We start from the raw sequence: 18,850 nt of genomic DNA on the forward strand, positions 1-18,850 counted from the left end.
TCATAGATATTTGCTATCTTTGTGTTGGTAAATCTTTAGACTTTTCATAATTTTGGAACTTTGTGAATTGGTTCCTCCTATATAAAAGTACAAATAGAACTTTTTAACTAAATAGTTTTATGTGGATGATAGATTTGGAAACATTTATTCATCTCTTTGGAATAAAAAAATGTCTTTTTGGCAAAAAAATAGATGTTTGCGGATGTGTAGTAGCTGTAACGGACAACAGAGAACATGCTAATGAAGTTGTTTTCACGCTATTAAATGGCAGGTAAAACACATTTATTCCACATATCATGTTGCTAAGAATTTTAAGTTTGACTCTTTATAAAATGTTTCTACTATCTTCATCTGTAGGAATGAATCTATAAAGTGTCGTGCAGTAAACAACTTCAAAATGAACCGGTATTTTGTGTACTGCGTTTCTGGAGGGTTGGAGAGTATGAAGGTATGACTGTTAATAACACTTAATAGATTTAATAAATGCTAAAGACTAGCTATTTTGTATACTCATTTACCAAACTTTTATAACACTTTGAACATCTCTAGGTAAACCGTGTATTGAAAACACTTTGGCCTCCTCCAAGATCTTTATAAAACCAAAATTTGAAAGACTTGAGCATCACAAGGCTATGTAAGTTTTAAATTTTTATTAATATCAAGTAGTATATAATGCTAGGGTTTAACTTATGAATGTGCTTTCTATATATTAGCTCCGAATCTGTTGGACGCTATTACATAAATCATATAATGGAGCATGAAGGGTAATCTTAAGGGGTTTAAGGTGAAGGCAAATTAGGTAAAAAACTTTTTTGGATATGTAAACTTTATAACTATTTGTAATGTTTGTATGACCTCGAATTTATGTTGCTTTTCTGTATTATCTATATTGTCTAAACGAAGTAAATTATTTTGACGCAAATCCTTATCCAACATAATTTTAATTAACCATAACAAATATATTGGGCTCATTAAATTCATGAAAATTGCAAATGAGCTTCAAAAACTTATTTAAAAGTTTACATATATAGAAAAATAATAAAAATCTTATTAACTACTCTTATTCATATGTCCATTTTAAAAGGTGAAATTAAATACTTTAGATACAAATTAACTGCAAATTATGAATATTTCTAAAAATAACAAAAATTTAATTTAATTATTAATCAGGATCCGACTTTTCTCTCTTAAAAATACAAAAGTTTAATAGGTTTTAAACATTTTATCTATTTTGGTAAGAACATTACTTCTTTAAAAAGTCAGATATTAAAATTATGGAAAATAAAATAATGATGAAACATTCCCAAAAAAAAAAAATAAGACAAACAAAAAAATGACTTAGCATATGAACTACTATAAAAAATTAAAAAGATCAAAGTTGTTTTCAAAATATAACAAAAGAATAGATTTAACATTTAAAATTTGCCATAATCCTCAATATTAATTTTTGGTGTAACATATCAAAAATGATAAGATTGCTATGAAATTAGGATATAGAATTTCATATTGAAGAAAATCATTTTGTTATTATTATCAACAATGTTGTATGAAAATAAATAATTGTTATCTGTATCATAAAGTCTATATATTAACTATCTATTCTTAAACACATTTAAATTCTGAAATTGCAACATATCTATTAAATATAAATTTGTCTTTGTTTGTTATTATACTTATAAAATAAGATAAATTAGTCAAAAAAAAAATGAAACACTAAAACGTTTAAGACGCAACGTTTAATCGTGACTGTTTGTATTCTTACAAATCCAAAAGCCCCTTTTGTTCTTTGATAGCAGAGAAGAAACAGTAAAAAAAATCAATTTGATAAAATCATGAGAATTGATTACATTTCTGATCTTCATCGGGGAAGATCGAACTGGTGTATCCATAACGCCAAGGTTTTAAATTCTTGGCATGTCAGGGAATTCGTCACAAAACGTATTCTTCTTCTGGTGGACAAAAAGGTTAGGGAAACTAATCGAATGACAATTCTACTTATTTTTGATTTTTTTTTACAGTGTTTATATATTAGATTACTTACACAATGATTATCAAACTTTGTAGGGTGATACAATTGAGGTAGCCTTTGTGCCAACTACACTTAAAAAGCTACTGAAGTATATTGATGAAGGTGAATGGTATGATATTAGGTCTTTCAAAATCATCAATCCAACACTCAGGGAAAGGAATACCCATCATCCTTTTCAGAACAAGTTTACGGATGATTCAACCATGACCCTGCTCGAATCAATTAACTCCAAAAATTACTTCCGATTCGAAAATTTGGATGATATCTATCGTAGAAGAATCAATCATCACATCTCTTTCGGTACGTTTTTCTAATTTTTATGTAATTTTTTATGTTGGACTACATGAATATGGTTAATGCTATCTTTGTGTTTTGTAATCTAGAAACTTTTAAGGAATTGTGAAACTTTGTGTACTGGTCCCTCCAATAGAAAAGTACAAAATTGAACTTTTTAGGAAAATAGTTACATGTGAATGTTAAAAAGCTTTGGAGACATTCATTGTAAAGATAATTCCTGTATTTTTCCAAAAAAATAGATGTTTGCGGATGTGTAGTAGCTGTAGAGGACAGAGGAAATAATGGAAATGGTGATAATGAAGTAATTTTGACACTATTAAATGGCAGGTAATACACATTTATTCAATCTTTACTGATTCTAAGAGTTATAAGTTTGGCTTTACTATAGTATGTAACAAGTATCTTCATCTGTAGGAATGAAACTCTTATGGGAGCCTTTTCATGTCTTTATGGGAGTCATCTGGATGCCATCTCACATATCAAACTGAACCGGTGTTTTCTGTACTGTGTTTTTTGAAGGTTGGAGAGTATGAAGGTATATACTATTAATAACACTTGCTATATTTAACAAATGCTAAAGACTAGGTTATATACACATTTACCAAAGTTTTATAACACTTTAAACATCCCTAGGTGAACCGTGTATTGTAAACACATTGGCCTCCTCCAAAATCTTTATAAAACCGGAGTTTGAAGGACTTGAGCATCATAAGGCTATGTAAATTTTTAAAGTTCATTAATATCAAGAATTGTATCATGCTAGGGTTTAACTTATGAATGTGTTTTTATATGTGTAGCTCCGAATTTGCTGGACGATATTACATAAATCATATCATGGAGCATCAAGGTGAATCTTCAGGGGCTTAAGCTGAAGGCACATTAGTTTGAAAACGTCTTTTGTAAATGCAAACTTTAAAATTATTTTGAATGTTTGTATAAACAAGTACTAGAAATGTTTTTATGGGTTGCTTTCCTAATTTAAATTATCCATAAAAATGTATTGGGCTCATTAAATATTTTAAAATTTGCAAATGGGCTTCAAAATCTTAATTAAAAGTTTACATGCATATATTATAGACAACTATAATAAAGATCTTATTAACTATTATTAATACTAGGGATGAGAACCCGCGCGTTGCGCGGGGTTGTATGCTAATGATGTTTGGTTTATAGTTATGTTGATTCAGTGAAATATCTTTAATATAAAACTTATATATATATACTGTTTTGTGAAATAATTTTTAAAAACCTGTTTTTTTTTTTTGTTTGGACCTAGTGTTTTTTATCCTTAGCACATATGCTTAGCCGGGACCAATGCTAATTTATCTTGTAAGGGGTTTTTTTAAAAAAAATGTTTTTGATTATATGTATTTGGTTGGAGGTTTGGCTTAGAGTGTGTGCTCGTGTCTAAGTACATTCTATTATTTTATCTGAAATTATTAGTAGCTCAAGGTCCAACTTTTAAGATTTTAAAATTATAGAACGAAAAGCATTTATTTATTTACTTTAGTATATGTTTTTTTTTTAGCCAGCCCAGTTGAGGTGTAAAATTTAATCCATTTCGTTTATAAAATTTTGTCCACTTTTGTTATTTAAGTGACTATTGGGCTTGTTATGAGAGTTAGGCCTATTAGCAAAAGAAAAAGGGTCAAATAAATAAAGTGTGATTTTTTGAGCAACGGATAGAAGATTTTCCTCTAACAATCGTGAGCTGGAAGCACACCGACGACAAAACCTTATAGGTGAGCCTCGCAGCTCCGTTTTCTTATTCTTTCTTTCTTCTTCATCTATTATTCCTCTGTTTCAATCGTTCAGCTTTCTCTTTATTTGGGTTGCAATTTTTGATGTATTTGTTTATGGATTTGATTGTCGAGGATTCGTTATTAGTTTTGCCGAGACAGTTGACAAAATCCAAATCGATTTGTGATATCAGCCTATTAAATCAAAAAGCTGGACAAAACCTTATCGTCATCTTCCCGATATCTCTGCGGAGATTAACGATTCTACTTCTATGGATTTTTCTTCGTCAAGGTCCCATGGCTTGGTAAGTTGTTTTTAGTTGAGATTCCTCCTGATTGCAGTTTTGAAATTGAACTTAATATACATACACATTGACGAGTGTCGCCGTAAAACCTCTCCTTTTGCTCCAGCGAAACCCTAATCAGCTTCTCCGTCTCCAAAAAAAATTCAGAACCAAGAAACATCTCTCTGAGGTATAATCTCTGTTTTAGAGTAGGAATTTTTCTTAATTTAGGATTTCTTACTGTTGTGTTTTTCGTTTTCATCAGCTCTTAACTTTAATTATCTCCACAGGGATTTGGATCTGTTTTATGATTGGCGCTACCTCATACATTGTTGATGTCAGGTTCTGCGGGATGATGTTTGCAAAGAGCCTTCCTTAAGAAGCCTTCCTTAAGAAGTATTCTATCGGATCCAATTTCGTGAGTACCATTTTTCCCTTAGTGTATAACTTATCTATGACGAACAAATCTCCTCTCTTAATATTGTTACTTTGAATAAATTGCTAATCTATGTTAATCTGATCACGTAAAAAGGACCCTAGCTAGGTTTTCTTGAGTGCTGGCAACTGACAAGACCTTTTCCAAACTTATCGTCTAAGTATTTTTCTATTGTTATTTAGCAAGTAGTACTCTAAGACTAATCTTTTCGACACATTGAGTTCAGTTTTGCTTTTGTGGTGTGGGCGTTGACTATGTGAGTTTTTGATTTCTTTGATTGCGAAATTTGTTATTTTTGTGTTGATAAAGCTTGCGAGATTTTTAGGATGAAGAAAGGAAGTACAGATTTTGGAGTGTTTGTTCGTTATTGTTAGATTTTTCAGTACCATATTAAAGAAGTATTGTTAACAATCTTACCTGTTGGAAAACTGCTGGATTGGCTGAATGTCGGTATCAAAAAAGAACCTTGTTGCAGATGTGGAGTTCAGATAAAGGTTACCTTTAAAAAGGCAAATAAGTATATGTCTTAAGATTTGAGTTTAGTAGCTACAAATAAATAAGAAAATGGTTTTAGATTTGAGATTAGTACAAACCTCCAAACATCTTTGGGTTCACGGTAGTAACCAGCATGACAGAATTCATGGTATTGCCAGAGCTGAGATGTGCACGGAAGGTAGCAGCAACATCATCCCATAGTGATAAGTATACAATAACAGACCTAATAATTTTAAAAATGTAGTTATAGATTTTGAATGTGAATTTTCTGCCATACATGGTACTTTTGAAAGAGTATTAGTAAGCTTACGTATCCATCCGGTATCGTACTACCAAACGCTGAGTGGAAGTTGGATCATTGAGGTTAGATCCTTGAACAAAGCAGATTTGGCCAACCACATCTACATAGGGGAAGGGGTAAAGTTATTTCATAGTTTTTGATTAAAATTGAGGGACAGAGACAATTTAAGTGAAATATTACCAGGGAGTTCATTGTTGGTGTTAGCAAGAACTTTCAAGTCGTCAAAGTTTCGTAACATGAATTTTTCTCGCTCAATTGAAGGGCCAACATCTGCAACCTCAACAATTGATGTGGCAGGCAGGAAACGAATGACGTAAGGATGTTCAGTGATCTTGTAGAGCTTTTGGCACCGACCCACTTCAATTCCTCCAACATTGAAGATTACACCTTCACGTAAAACATGACGGAATTGACTGGCAGAAGCAGATGGGATGAAGGCATTGATTACTGAGCACTGAAAAGAAAAAAGAAAGGGTTTAGCTAGTAAGAAGAGACTAAGAATAAGATATTTATACATCAAAACATATAAAAAGTTCAACCTTTTCATCGAGTAAGAGAAGGATTATTCCCATAAATTCATTATCCTTCTTGATATTGCGAGCATCCCAAAAACGAAGTAGACGGCCAACAACTTGTTGGGAGGAATGACCAAGACGTAAGCCATCAAAGCTCACATAGTTAGCCTCAGCAGAAATCGCAACAACATCGACATTAGACATTTTCTCAAAAATAAAGTTTTGGTTTTTTTAATCAAGATGCAAAGATGGATTCGTGTTTGTGGGTGATGTGAAAGGATTTATAGTAGTCATATAGAAAGGCTAATCGACATCAGGTTCCAATTTCAGTTTCAATAGTGGACATTTAAAATCTCAAGCACGATATGAAATTCAAGTAGTGGAGTTTAGGTTAGAAATGAATAAATGTATTTAAGAATCTTACTTGTTGTAACGCTTGATGACAGTTGCTTATCCAAGAATTAGACAGTGGAAAGAGAATAAGATCAGTCTCAAGAATTCCCAGACGAATTGAGATTTTTAGGTTTCAAATTTTGAATTAACAAAATTGAATTCGCTAGAATTGGGGGTTTAGAAGGAAAAAGGATTGGGTTTTAGCTTTAATTGATGCAATTAAAGATTAGAGACTAAGGATGGTTGAAGTCATCATCGTCGTGGTGGAGAAGAAGAAGATTCGAAAACTGATCGAATATGAAGAGGAAACAATTTATAATGTTATCCTGTTTAATTGTTGACCTGAAATTTTTTCGATTATTTGCCTCGTCAATTAAATCATCAAACCGAAGTTGAAAACAAAAAATGGGCCTGTGGCCCGTTTAATTGTTAACATGTGATTAATTCGATAAAAAGATTAACACGTTAATTAAGCTTGTGTTTTATGTTTTATGTTTTATTATCGTTTCAAGGATGCAATGAAGTGAATAAAAATTGTGAATATGTATATTAAAATGTGTAGTTTATATATTAAAAATACTACTCAAAGCATGTATACTAAACTTGAAGGTAGGAGAAGGCTGATAACAATAAGAGCAATAGTGCATAAGCGTTCCAAATAAAAATGTGAAATTTATTTGGAAAATAAAAGTGTAAGAAAACAAAGAAAACAGAGTTTGAGTTCATAACAGAGGCAAAAAATACAATTATATCTTGAAAGGGATAGTCACCAAAGTGAATGAGCTTTTCAACAAATCTTTTCACCATTTCACTTGTCCCATTAGTTGTCTCCATCTATCAACCCTCTTGCATAACATGCTTCTTTAAAAGTTTCATGTACAACACCTCCTACAGTCTTCAAATGTTCGAAACTTGTGGCACCATTTACATTGTTGAGTAATGGTTTAGTCCAATTTCCGTTTCAATAGTAGAAAATTAAAATCTCAAGCATGATATGAGAGTCAAGTAGTGGAGTTAAGAATATAAATGAATATACGAATCTAAGAATCTTAAATTTTATAACGCTTGATGACATGTTGATGATGCATTTTCTTAGTTGACCAAAATAAATGAGAGGTGAGTGGAATGGATAACCTTTTTCACCCTTTATAACATGGATTCTACTAATCCAGTTTTCTGCTCCAAAATAGCAGGGAACTGCATCTTCAGATAAGTGCAAGTGCAGATCAGAAGCAGCACCACTGTCAGGAATGAATGGAAATTGAACAAAGCTGACTGTGGTTATCCAAAAGACTGAAAAAAAAATCTTAGCTCAAATAGCTGAAATAAACAAAATTCAAAATGTATCTTTATAATGCATATATTACCATTGTATCTTATCACTGACGCACTTGCCCTCCTTGAATCTGAAATAACCAGATGAAACAATTATATGGATCATATGAGAACCGACTGGAAGACAGAATAAATGAAACTCTATAAACATAAATGAAACCAAGCTCATTGTGTATCAAAATGCTTCTATATATAGAATAAGAACTAAAAAAAGAACTCAATGTCCGAAAGAACTTCTATCTTCCTAGGTTTAGACAAAACAAACAGCAAATGTTAAGACTAAGCAGACATGACAAAAGCAAAACTGAACTCAATGTGTCGAGAAGAGCTTATATCAAAGCAAAACTGAATTCAATGTGTCGAGAAGAGCTTCTATAAATTTTGAAGATAAATTAATCAACAAAAGTTGCTAGTGTGTCCCTTCTCGATACAAAGCTGCATAATGAGTATGACAGAGAAGAGATGGCTCGCATGGTTGCTTGTGCTGCAGCTTGTATCCGCTCTACAGCTCGCCGTAGACCTCGCATGGACCAGGTAATTCTCAAAAGAAAAAAAAAGGGTTTGAATTAAAACTACACACACAAAAATCATCAAAAAAAAAAACCTTACAATTCAATTCTATCCCCACCGATACTGCAGACACAAAAATCTACAAAAAAAACCTTACAAAACACAAATTAAGCATACAAAAGAGAAGAGATGAGTATAATAAAGTGAAGGTACCTTAGTGGTGTAAACCTTCTCACCCTTCTCGTTGATATAGCACTGAAAATACATCTTCGTTCAAATCCCTGTGGAGATAATTAAAGTTAAGAGCTGATGAAAATCATCAAAAAAAAAACCTTACAATTCAATTCTATGCCCACCGATAAATCACTACACACACAAAAATCATCAAAAACAACCTTACAATTCAATTTTATCCCCACCGATAAATCACTACACACACACAAAAATCTTCAGAAACAACCTTACAATTCAATTATATCAACACCGATAAATTAAATGTAATGCTCATCTGTTCATCACTTCTAAATAAGATTGAATATATAGACGGATCATATAGCGAATCGAACTCCATAACCTTCATATCTTTTTACTAAGTCAGGTGACGCGAGAAATAGAACAAATCAATGATAATGGCGAAACAAATTAGGGCTTCGAAGCTTGAATTTAGCAAACAGATCAGCGAGACCGAGACGTCAAGGGTTTGGATCCGAAGAGAGGCCGATTTAGGTTTTAGAAGGAGAAAAAACGATTTGAGATTTAACATATTGGGGTTTTAGTAGGAGAAAGTATTGAGGATTGTTGCAGTCCATTGTTGAAGGAGCTCGTGGTGGAGAAGAAAGAGAAGAAATCTGATAACGTAGAAGACGAGAAAGGGAAAAAGTTCAAAAAGGCTTTGATCAATTGGACTTAGAAAAATTATATTTGGGCTTACAAAAAGCCCAACGAAATTGATAATTTATGCTGACGTGGACACCCTAGAATGAGAGAAAACTCTGATATTATATATATGATTTATTTGACTATGGAATTTAGATTTTTAGATACAAAATTAAATTCAAATTTTCAACATTATTAAAAATAACAAAATTTTAATTTAAAAAAATGGTCAATTAATTTAGTTTTTTTTCTATTTAATTCTTGCCCGCACAAGTGTGCAGGTAACTCTCCTAGTAAGTTTTATAATGCCTGATGGTGGATCCTAATTCTCTTATTCGCCTCCGTGGTTATCTTATAGGAGTTACAGGTATAAGATCTTAAATTCACCAAGAAGAACAAGCCTTTAAATAGGATTCTAAACTTGATTGAGGAATTAGGTTCTAAGAAGCAACATTTCGAATTATAGGTGAAGCAAACTACTACAAGCGCTAGAACATTTTTGTTTTCTGAAATACAGAAGAACCATACTCTGATCTCTTCTAGTTTATTCTTATTTGATTTAATAAAGATGTCGTTAGGGCATAGGTGGGATGCTCTGCTCGTGTCTGAAGAAGTTCTCTGGATCAACCTTTGATTTAATACTCACCAATCTGTTGAAATTGTTTTTGAAGTAGTTAGCTCCCCAGCCTTGAGCTTGTTTGTAGCAAGTTTTTGTGTCTTTCGTGTTCTTTCCTAGGTCTAGATCTCTGTAGTTCACGTAAGCTTGTCGTGGATTACTTGAGACATAAGGCGTCATGTAATTGTAGAAATCCCTGATCCAATTCATGTGTTTGCTTGGCCTCTTGTCGCTGTCCAGCCAACTCGTTACGTACTGAACCTTGAAGAGAACTCCTTTCCTATGCGGGAAAGGGATTTGGGATTCGGGGATTTTCGCCATCATTCCACCGTAAGGGTTCCATATCATCAATGGAATATCTTCTTTAAGTAGCTTCTGGAACATCCCTTTAAGCCCGGATTCGGGGATTGGGGTTTTAACGAAATCCGATTTGGCTTTGAAGTTGACCTTTGGGAAAGGAGACTTCCCTTGAAGCAAGATATTAGTAGGAGTGTGGGTAGGGAATCCAGAAATGTAAGCGATGGATTCAAGCCAGCTCATTTCGATACAATCTTTCAGTGTTAGCCCTAGCTCCGGGAAACTCTTCTTCATAACTTTCATCAATGTGCCTTTCCCGCCAAGAAACAGACTGTTATACGACATGGTCACAGTCTTGTTCCCACCGGTTCCAGCTACGTTGAAGAGCACTCGGATGAATAGCTCTTCAACAAGCTTGTCCGCAACTCTTTGCCACTTTGAAATAATCTTGTGGCCAACGTCTTGCTGTAACGTTTTGGTGACAGTGAAGACGGTCACGGTCTGAGGAACAGGAACAAGTTTGATCTTCCACGCTAGAATTATCCCAAAACTCCCTCCAGCGCCTCCTCTAATAGCCCAAAATGTATCCTCACCCATCGCTGCTCTGTCGAGTAATCTACCATTGGCATCAACGATCTTTGCGTCTAGAACATTGTCTGCACCGAGACCGTATTTTCTCATCATAGCACCGTATGCACCGCCAGTTATGTGCCCTCCTATGCCTAAGCTCGAGCACAAACCCGCAGGGAACCCATGGACTTTGCTCTTCTCCGCAATCCTACAAGTAACAAACATTTTGATCAAATCTTGTTTTTTTTTGTTTTGTTTGGTATGGTCATTGTTGCGTTTATTACCTGTAATAAAGTTCACCAACTGTGGAACCAGATTGAACCCAAGCGGTGTTGTCTTTTATATTAATGTCGGCCTGCCTCATCTTTGACAGATCCAGCAATATAAACGGTTTGACGATCTGTGAGACATAAGACAAGCCTTCATAGTCGTGACCACCGCTTCTAACACGTAGATGCATTCGGAGTTTCTTGGCACAGATGACGGAAGCTTGGACGTGAGACTCATGAATAGGGCTGATTATGAATCCCGGTTTAGGCAAGGATTTTTTCAAGAACCGGATATTCTGAGCCGTCGATTCAAGGACTTGGCTGAACATAGAGACGTTTTTAGCAGGAGCAAAGAACGTTTTCTCGAGTGGGAAATAAACGTGTGTGTTTCTTTGGACACAGTTGATGAATTGATCTTGCAGGGAGGCTAACGAAGAGGTTGGTGTTATGGTGTATAATGAAAAATATAAGGCCAAAATCGAAAGAAATGAAAATACAGGGAATGGTCTTGAAGATCCCATTCTTTCTAGAGTAAGTTTCTTCTGTTGCTTTATGGTTGTTTGTTACTCTTTGCTCCCAACAGCATCTGCTGAAGTAAGTGTATTAATATGGAAAAATCTAAACCTTTTTACACGCTCTCTTCTGTCTTAAAGTTTCCACAAATGTACAACTTTATTTTTTCTACTCTATGAAAAATCATTGCGCAATGGCCTAAACTCTTTACATAAAGTAGTCACTGAACAAATAATATTTTACCAAGTCAAGTTCTTTCATCATGGATCGTTTGATTTTACTGATACCACAAAAACTCAGTGCCATTTAAAGTTGAAACAAAGAAAGGCCATTCTCAGAGAGACTTACCAACTTGACCGTAAGCGTTGTGGAGATGAGATGAGATGAAGGCGACAAAGATGGAAGAACATTCAAGGGTGTGACTGGTGTGGTGTGTTAAGAGTATTGAAGACTAGAGAAATATATAGTAATAGAGAAGAAAAGAAAAAGACTAAAAGAGATGGGAAACGAAAAAAATTCACCCAACCTCATTAAGCCTTTTTCTATATTCTAAATTTCTAATAATAAATTAAGTATAAATGTTCACTCTAGAACAAATTATAAGTTTATGGATAGCAATTATGTGACTTAATATAATTTGGATGATTTTATCATTCATTAAACTGTTAGAAATTGATTATTATTTTTTTTTGAATAAAATGTAAAATTTATTCGAAAAAAGGTAAAACGGTTTTACATCAAGTGCAACATGTTTTTAAAATTTTTAAACAAATTGAGCAGAGAATAATGAACTAATGAACTAATGTCCCTAGTGTGTTGCGAACCAAACAACCAAGCAGTTCCCATAGCGAGCATCACCTTGCTCCTGTATCGAAATCAATCTTTTTTTATGTAGACGTCAAATTTATCACATGGTAGTTATGCTTTACAATTCCAAGTTTATTATTTATTTTTATTAGATAGTTATATGATATATTTAGACGATTACAGTACATAATAAATACTATTAAAGCCGTTCACTATGTGGTAGATTAGATATCTACTAACACAAAAATGTGGATGAAAATAAAATATAAAAAGACTGTTTAATGGCAAATTGACAATGTTGACTATTATTACTATACTTTTTAAAACTTTAATATTTTCTATTGTCATTTGTCAAATTTACTATTTGTCATTTACCTAACTAAATTTTGTTTATTTGTCATTTAACCAACCCACTATTATATTCGTGTGTTTTGAGTCAAATTCATATGTGTAAATATGAAAAATAGGCCATAGATTTCCTCATTTTTTTCAGGTCAATGAAGACGAGTGAGATTAGCCAACTTATTCAATGGTGTAAATGTGACGAGAGCCATTGTCTCAAGTGACGCAACGTGACGGACATTTTCTCCTCTCATGGGCCTCAAAAAACGTTGCACTTGTGTTTGTAGAAAACTGAAAGTATACGTTTACTAGTAGTGGTAGCAAAATATTCATGTTATCCGTGTTTTGAGCTGTTTTATAGTTTACATGTAATTCAATAATTTCCCGAAAAACTAAAAACTTCAATGTTTATATTAAAATTCAACTTTTCTATTATAAAAATCAAAATTTTAATATCTGATTTGCTCTAGATTTATAAATATGTATATTAATATTTATATAAATATGCATAAATGATAAAACATGTATGAATTAATAGTGTTTACAATTGTGTTAACGTTGTTGAAAAACATAACCACGATGGATGATAAATTGGAAAATCGTAGATTTTTTATCAACTATAAAATAATATGAATATTTTTAGTAATGAAAAATTTCGTATTTTTTTAGCAAAGATTAAATAAATTATGTTTTTTAACTCAATTTAAAGACTTTTATAATTATACAAGTTGGAAAAAATTAAACAAAAAAAAAAGTTCTCTTTTTGTGAAGCTTTGACAATTTTCAGTTTAATTGATTCTCTAAAATATATAGCTTATTATTATTATAATACAGTAGATCGAATATCCCGATAGTGATAAAGATGCTAGTGGTACTTAAAAGCCTAGAACTCTACAGTTTAGTTAGCAACCCCAATTACTGATGCTAGTGATACTACAGAAGTACGGATATCTAAGCACACTAGAAAAAATACCGGTTAAGACTGAATAAAACATTTGATATCAAAAGAAAAAGGACTGAATAAAACATCAAGATGTTCATTCTGCTCTCATCCTCTAAATTTAAGAAGGTTTTTTTTTTTTTTTTTCATTCTTCTGTTTGTGTTGCATGGTTGGTGAAAATCCCATATACCGACACGATCTTGTTCTCCTAGATTGACTTTTGGGGTTAGGTCGATGTTTACGGTCCTACCTAGGTACAAACTCCAAACCCACCAAATTCGCCAATTTGTTTTTATTTTTGGTGGAAAAATGTGTGGACTGGTCCACATAACCAGACATGATATAAAAAAACAAAATCCGTTCACAGGTGCCGATATTTATATCGACCAGTCCATTGCAAACGTTTTCAACTAATTTTGTGTCAATTATGAATCATGCTCAAAGATCAGATAAAGACATTATTTGAAGAGAGCATATAATATTAGAATTGGTGATTGACACAATTATAAATACTTTTGAAATATCAGGTGGGGCGTTTTACATTTTTTTGTTAGCACTCAGCACATTTTATGGATATGAATGTGTGTCTGTGTGGGACATGTCAATTATTTCCATTGATGTCACTCTTTTTATAAGTATTCAAAATTATTAGGTGGTAATCGGATTTTTGGATATTGCTTATCGTCTAGAACGTTTAAAGACTTTAGATGTTAATCAATCATACACAAATCGCAAAAAGTATTATTATACGCCGTGTTCGAATTTTGATGTTTTGAAACCTGTCATTTTGAGCCATCAGGTGAGACACAGACACGGATTGAGCATTCATATTTTATATGTATAGCAAGTTCTCTTTGTTTTTTCCTCTCTACCATAGTGTCATGAGTTGAACCCATAAGATAGAGCTAATCAGCTAAGCCCTTAATCCAAATGTGCTACAAGTCACAAGATCAGCTTAGAGCAAATTAATCATTTGAAAATATCTATTTTTAATTTAATGGTGGAGTATGGGACAATACATGTCACTCATTTCCCATTATTTTACTTTTTGTACTTTATGTATAATACCCTAATTATTTTGTTCGACCAGATTAGACTAGACTAGACATGTCCACTCAAAATTTGACATCCCGGTTTGAATATTTAGAACAAACCGGTTTACAAAAATTCGGTTTATTTTTGTTTCACTTGGTTTAATTCGATTATTAAAGGAAACAAATTTGAAAATTTTAAGTAAAAGATTTCAGAATTGGAATACTTTGTTCATCACAGAAGAAATCCATTGGATCAACGTTAGTTTTAACTCTCACCAATCTATCGAAATTGTTTTTAAAATACTTAACTCCCCAAATCTTTGCTTCCTCGTACTTTGTCTTCATACTCATCCCAAGATACATCCCCAAATCAATGTCTCTAAAATTAACATAAGCTCTTCTTGGAGATTTTGAAACATAAGGAGTCATAAATTTGTGTACGCTCTCAACCCATCTGAAGTATGTTTTCGTATCAGTCACATTCTTATCTTCTTCTTCACTCCAATAAGCCAAGTATTGAATCTCATAAAGATTCCCTTTTCGATGTGGAAATGGTATTTTAGATTCCGCAATTTCACTCATTTTACCACCAAATGGAGTCAATATGATCTTAGCACGCTGAGCCTCTGGTGCGTAGAACCGTCTCCAGAGATACCGAATTGCGCTTTTAGGTATGGGTTTTTGAATAAAATCGTCTTTCCCTTTAAAAGATCTCGAGGTTCGTTTCCGTTTCGCAAGACTATCCATCGAATCTTCTTTGATAAAATAGAGAACAGACTCAATCCAACTCATTTCTCTACAATTTTCAACCTCAAGACCTAATTCCGGAAACTTCTTCTTCATTAACACTAATAGATCGCTTACCGGACCGAGGTAAAGTCCCGGGAACGAAGCGTAGACCTTAGTTTCCTTCTGCAACATAGCTCTTATGAACAGATCATTAGGAACCTTATCTGCTATATACTGCCACTTGTTAAAGACCGAGACAGCCTCTTCTTCTGATGTTTTATTAACAAGAAAGACAGTTACTACCGTTGGAACATCAACCAATCTAATCTTCCATGATATGACAATGCAAAAGCTCGATCCCCCACCTCCACGGATAGCCCAGAAGAGATCCTCACCCATGCCTTGTCGGTCAAGAAAGCTTCCGTTCGCGTCCACAATATGCGCGTCAATTATATTATCCGCCGACAAACCATATTTTCTCATCAACGTACCATACCCTCCACCTCCGAATTGCCCTCCAACGCCAACCGTTGGGTAAAGACCGGCCGGAAAGGCTAAAGATTTGCTCAACTTCCCAAGCTCGTAGTACAATTCCCCAACTGTTGCTCCGGATTGGACCCAACCGGTCCGGTTATCAATATTTAATGTTATAGACCGGAGATATCTCAAATCAATGACAACGAACGGTCTTCTTTTGGCGATGTAAGAGAAGCCTTCGTAGTCATGCCCACCGCTCCTGGTCCTGACGTGGACACCGTGAAACCGTGCGCATTTAACCGTGGACTGAACATGCGTGACTTGAACCGGAGTAATGATTGAGACTGGTTTAGGTGTTTCAAGAACAGAGAATCTTGGATTTTGTATGGAAGAATTCAAGATTGAGTAAAAGGAAGGGTCTTTGGTTGTGTGTATGATTCTTATATCAACGGTGTAGTTGTTTATAGTGTAAGAAAGACACTTGAGAAAGTCTTCGTGGTTAGTCCACTGGGCTGAAATCGAAGGAACATGAGAAAGAAAAAGATTTAACAGGAGAAAATTTGCAAAGAGAGAAAGAAAAGTTCTCAAAAACTCCATTTTTGATGCATAGATAGAATCATAGAAACGGTGACTCGGTGAGGAGACAAGCATAAGGTTCCTTTTGAAGAACTTTATTTCGTTTTTATATATCAAGTGGCTATGAGTTAAGATGATTTTTTATATTTATCAAGATAAGCTCTAAAAGTGGTAATATATTGTCGAAGAAAACGACTGATTGGGTGTGATTTCTGAAGAAGAAAATTACTTCAAAACTTTTAGAAAAGAGAAAACTATCAAATGTGACATGAACAATGTTTTTTCTTTCCAAATCTGCCATATTCGATTAAGTATTTCCAAATGTGTCACAGCGATGACAATTGATAGACAATTTAATTTGGTAGACAATATTTTTGATATTTGGTGAACAACTTTAACCTCTTCGGTAGACAACTTAAATTTTTTTGGACAGTTTTAACTTCTTAGGTCGCCAACTTTAACATTTTTGAACAATTTTAACCTTTTTGGTGGACAACTTCAACCTCCATGAACAACTTTAACCTTTTTATTTTCATTTTGGTGGACAACAATTTATGCCCTAATGCCAAATATGACACATTTCGTAAGAATGAAAACAATATGGCACATTTGGAAACTTTTTTTAAAAATATGGCATATTTGACAAAAATCCCTTTTTAAAACATTGTGGAAAATGTGGTTTGAGGCCAATTCTAAATTTCTAATTTTATTCTTTAAAAGGGAAATAAGAATCTAATATATTTAATTGGTAATGAGACGAAAAAGCTTTATAAATGAAATTGGAATGTGTTCATAGAATCTGAAAGTAAGAAAACTTTAATTGATACAAGGAATATATATAACAATATATATATAGTCAAAATTTTAAATAAGAGAACTTTTAAGAGAAAGAAAATTTGAATCTATATTAGATACAAGATTTGTAGAATAAATCATAAAAATGCAACAGTGATACGTAAACATATAAATTGAGGGTTATAGACACATTATTATTTATTGAAAAAATAAGTTTTAACATATTAATTTTATGAATTCCAAAATATTCAAAATATTCAAAATATTCCCATGATCGCTGCCTCTTTTGTCGGACCTTCTTGTTAAGCTTAGAAAGTAGATTGTGGTTGGACCTTTTTTTAGGGTGCAAGCCCACTCCTAACATTGGTCATCTCCACTTCCATATGCGACATGTAATTTCCGCGAGGTTCAGCTTTTTCAAGCTTTAACAAGGATTATAGTATCAGGGTATGTTGTTGTAGTAATATAGATAAGAAAATTGATTAAAATTAAATTCTGAAAATTTAATTAAGATAAAATAATATATTTTAATCGTAAAAAAGTGTTGGGTAGAGTAGTTTGATAATAAAATATATTATATTTTAATTAGTTAATTATATTCCAATATATACATTATACTTAAAAATTTTAATAACGAATGTTATAAAGTTTGATATTAGAACCATATAATATACTTTTCATGTGAGTCAATTTTTTTAACTTCAAGACTTTTGATTATATATGTAACATAATTAGAGTGTGAGTGGTATATTGCACTCATAGCTTGAGGAACTTGTTGCCTGAGAATGTGAGGGGTGTGGTTGAAGTTGGAAGAAATTAATATCTAAGACATGAGTATCAGCATATGACTGGATGTGGATCTTGTAGGTCGGTAGTGTTAACCTTGGTATTGGATTGTGTTGGTCGGTTGGTTTAAATTTCTACGGACTGTTGCAACAATTGCAGAACGTGTGTTGGCAGTTGGACTGCGTTGCAAGATTCGAGGAAGAATTTATGTTAAATGGAGAAAGTTAGTGCGCATAAAGTCGAGAGAAGTCGAGAGAAGTTGCGCGCGTGTACTCCATTCGCGGTGATTTTCTCTCCCAAAAACCTTTCTCTTCTGACCATAATCTCGTGCGCTGTCGGTCGGGTCCTCCGTTGATTCCGGCGACGAAGAGGACCCTGTGGCTCATGGTGCTTCATCCGTGAACCGGCGCATCAACTAGGCAACTTTCTCAGATCAGAATCAAGGGAGAAGTGGAGAGGAGAAGCTTCTGCGCGACACTGTTGGTGAGAGCTCCACCGCCGGTGTAGCGACGCGGTGCAGAAGAAGGAGATCCACGGCGAGGTACGAGTGAGAACGGCGGTTAGATCTGCATGCCGGAGATTCTGGAGGTTTCGCTGCGCCGTTGTTCGATGGGGGAGGTCGTCTGCGGCAAGGCGGAGCTAAGCCACCGTCGAAGGTTTGCGGATCTACTCCCTACCGCTATTTCTCTCTCACGGCTAAGCATCGATCTCCTCGACAAAGGTAAGCTCGGTCATCTTCTTCCTCCTCGCCCACAGCTCTACGGTGGCGGAATGGCAACGGATCCTGGATCACCATCTCCGTTCGACTCACGACGTTCAGGCACACCGGAGGTCCTGATCCGGTGTGAATCCGCAAATCTTGAACGGCGGCTGCAATGAGTTCTTCAT

The 18,850-nt window shown here is 34.0% G+C and overlaps 4 protein-coding genes and 1 long non-coding RNA gene across 20 annotated transcripts; 1 reads left to right on the plus strand and 4 right to left on the minus strand.

Annotated features, from left to right (window-relative positions):
- Positions 1,514–6,995, minus strand: LOC104771608. Of its 3 annotated transcripts, none has more exons than XM_019241626.1 (7): positions 6,521–6,854; positions 6,121–6,212; positions 5,762–6,035; positions 5,591–5,681; positions 5,379–5,503; positions 5,203–5,284; positions 1,514–2,238 (listed from the first exon to the last, which is right to left on the minus strand). In XM_019241626.1, the coding sequence occupies exons 2-7, from the start codon at positions 6,151–6,153 to the stop codon at positions 2,205–2,207; spliced, it is 639 nt and encodes a 212-aa protein (XP_019097171.1). In that variant the 5' UTR covers positions 6,154–6,212; positions 6,521–6,854; the 3' UTR covers positions 1,514–2,204. The 3 variants fall into 3 exon arrangements, with proteins under 3 accessions (XP_019097171.1, XP_019097170.1, XP_010494460.1); XM_019241625.1 differs by having other exon boundaries at positions 6,121–6,264; positions 6,521–6,853; XM_010496158.2 differs by having other exon boundaries at positions 1,517–2,238; positions 6,121–6,995.
- LOC104771607 lies at positions 2,253–5,930 on the plus strand. Of its 6 annotated transcripts, none has more exons than XR_764869.2 (4): positions 2,253–4,068; positions 4,201–4,370; positions 4,477–4,539; positions 4,640–5,010. It is a non-coding gene; the product is annotated as an uncharacterized LOC104771607 (long non-coding RNA). The 6 variants fall into 6 exon arrangements; XR_764866.2 differs by having other exon boundaries at positions 2,254–4,068; positions 4,214–4,370; XR_764865.2 differs by having other exon boundaries at positions 2,260–4,068; positions 4,260–4,370.
- Positions 7,088–9,197, minus strand: LOC104771609. Of its 8 annotated transcripts, none has more exons than XR_764874.2 (4): positions 8,909–9,197; positions 8,548–8,615; positions 7,857–7,895; positions 7,147–7,764 (listed from the first exon to the last, which is right to left on the minus strand). XR_764874.2 is itself a non-coding variant. In XM_010496161.2 (4 exons), the coding sequence occupies exons 1-4, from the start codon at positions 8,912–8,914 to the stop codon at positions 7,451–7,453; spliced, it is 393 nt and encodes a 130-aa protein (XP_010494463.1). In that variant the 5' UTR covers positions 8,915–9,194; the 3' UTR covers positions 7,147–7,450. The 8 variants fall into 8 exon arrangements, 1 of the variants encoding a protein (XP_010494463.1); XR_764873.2 differs by having other exon boundaries at positions 7,147–7,782; XM_010496161.2 differs by having other exon boundaries at positions 7,147–7,730; positions 8,909–9,194.
- On the minus strand, positions 9,593–11,935 carry LOC104771611 (cannabidiolic acid synthase-like 2). 2 transcript variants are annotated; one of them, XM_010496162.1, is made up of 3 exons: positions 11,824–11,935; positions 10,978–11,548; positions 9,593–10,901 (listed from the first exon to the last, which is right to left on the minus strand). In XM_010496162.1, the coding sequence occupies exons 2-3, from the start codon at positions 11,481–11,483 to the stop codon at positions 9,785–9,787; spliced, it is 1,623 nt and encodes a 540-aa protein (XP_010494464.1). In that variant the 5' UTR covers positions 11,484–11,548; positions 11,824–11,935; the 3' UTR covers positions 9,593–9,784. The 2 variants fall into 2 exon arrangements, with proteins under 2 accessions (XP_010494464.1, XP_010494465.1); XM_010496163.1 differs by having other exon boundaries at positions 10,978–11,551; positions 11,824–11,929.
- Positions 14,717–16,510, minus strand: LOC104772788 (cannabidiolic acid synthase-like 1). The gene has a single exon (XM_010497363.2). It carries the CDS (start codon positions 16,454–16,456, stop codon positions 14,795–14,797), a length of 1,662 nt encoding a protein of 553 aa, XP_010495665.2. The 5' UTR covers positions 16,457–16,510; the 3' UTR covers positions 14,717–14,794.

The sequence above is a fragment of the Camelina sativa genome, chromosome 20, assembly GCF_000633955.1.
Source record: "Camelina sativa cultivar DH55 chromosome 20, Cs, whole genome shotgun sequence".
Classification (NCBI taxonomy): Eukaryota; Viridiplantae; Streptophyta; class Magnoliopsida; order Brassicales; family Brassicaceae; genus Camelina; species Camelina sativa.

Excerpts from the sequence above, each read along its gene's own strand:
- LOC104771608 (XM_010496158.2), bottom strand. The coding sequence starts at position 6,300 with ATGTCTAATGTCGATGTTGTTGCGATTTCTGCTGAGGCTAACTATGTG. Across the intron at positions 6,036-6,120 it reads TTCTCTTACTCGATGAAAAG|TGCTCAGTAATCAATGCCTT; the intron begins GTTGAACTTTTT and ends TTTTCTTTTCAG. Across the intron at positions 5,504-5,590 it reads GTACGATACCGGATGGATAC|GTCTGTTATTGTATACTTAT; the intron begins GTAAGCTTACTA and ends TAAAATTATTAG.
- LOC104771609 (XM_010496161.2), bottom strand. Across the intron at positions 7,896-8,547 it reads AGAAGGTTTACACCACTAAG|ATTCAAGGAGGGCAAGTGCG; the intron begins GTACCTTCACTT and ends TGGTTATTTCAG. Across the intron at positions 7,731-7,856 it reads GTCAGTGATAAGATACAATG|TGGTGCTGCTTCTGATCTGC; the intron begins GTAATATATGCA and ends CATTCCTGACAG.
- LOC104771611 (XM_010496162.1), bottom strand. The coding sequence starts at position 11,483 with ATGGGATCTTCAAGACCATTCCCTGTATTTTCATTTCTTTCGATTTTG. Across the intron at positions 10,902-10,977 it reads GTTGGTGAACTTTATTACAG|GATTGCGGAGAAGAGCAAAG; the intron begins GTAATAAACGCA and ends TGTTACTTGTAG.
- LOC104772788 (XM_010497363.2), bottom strand. The coding sequence starts at position 16,456 with ATGCTTGTCTCCTCACCGAGTCACCGTTTCTATGATTCTATCTATGCA.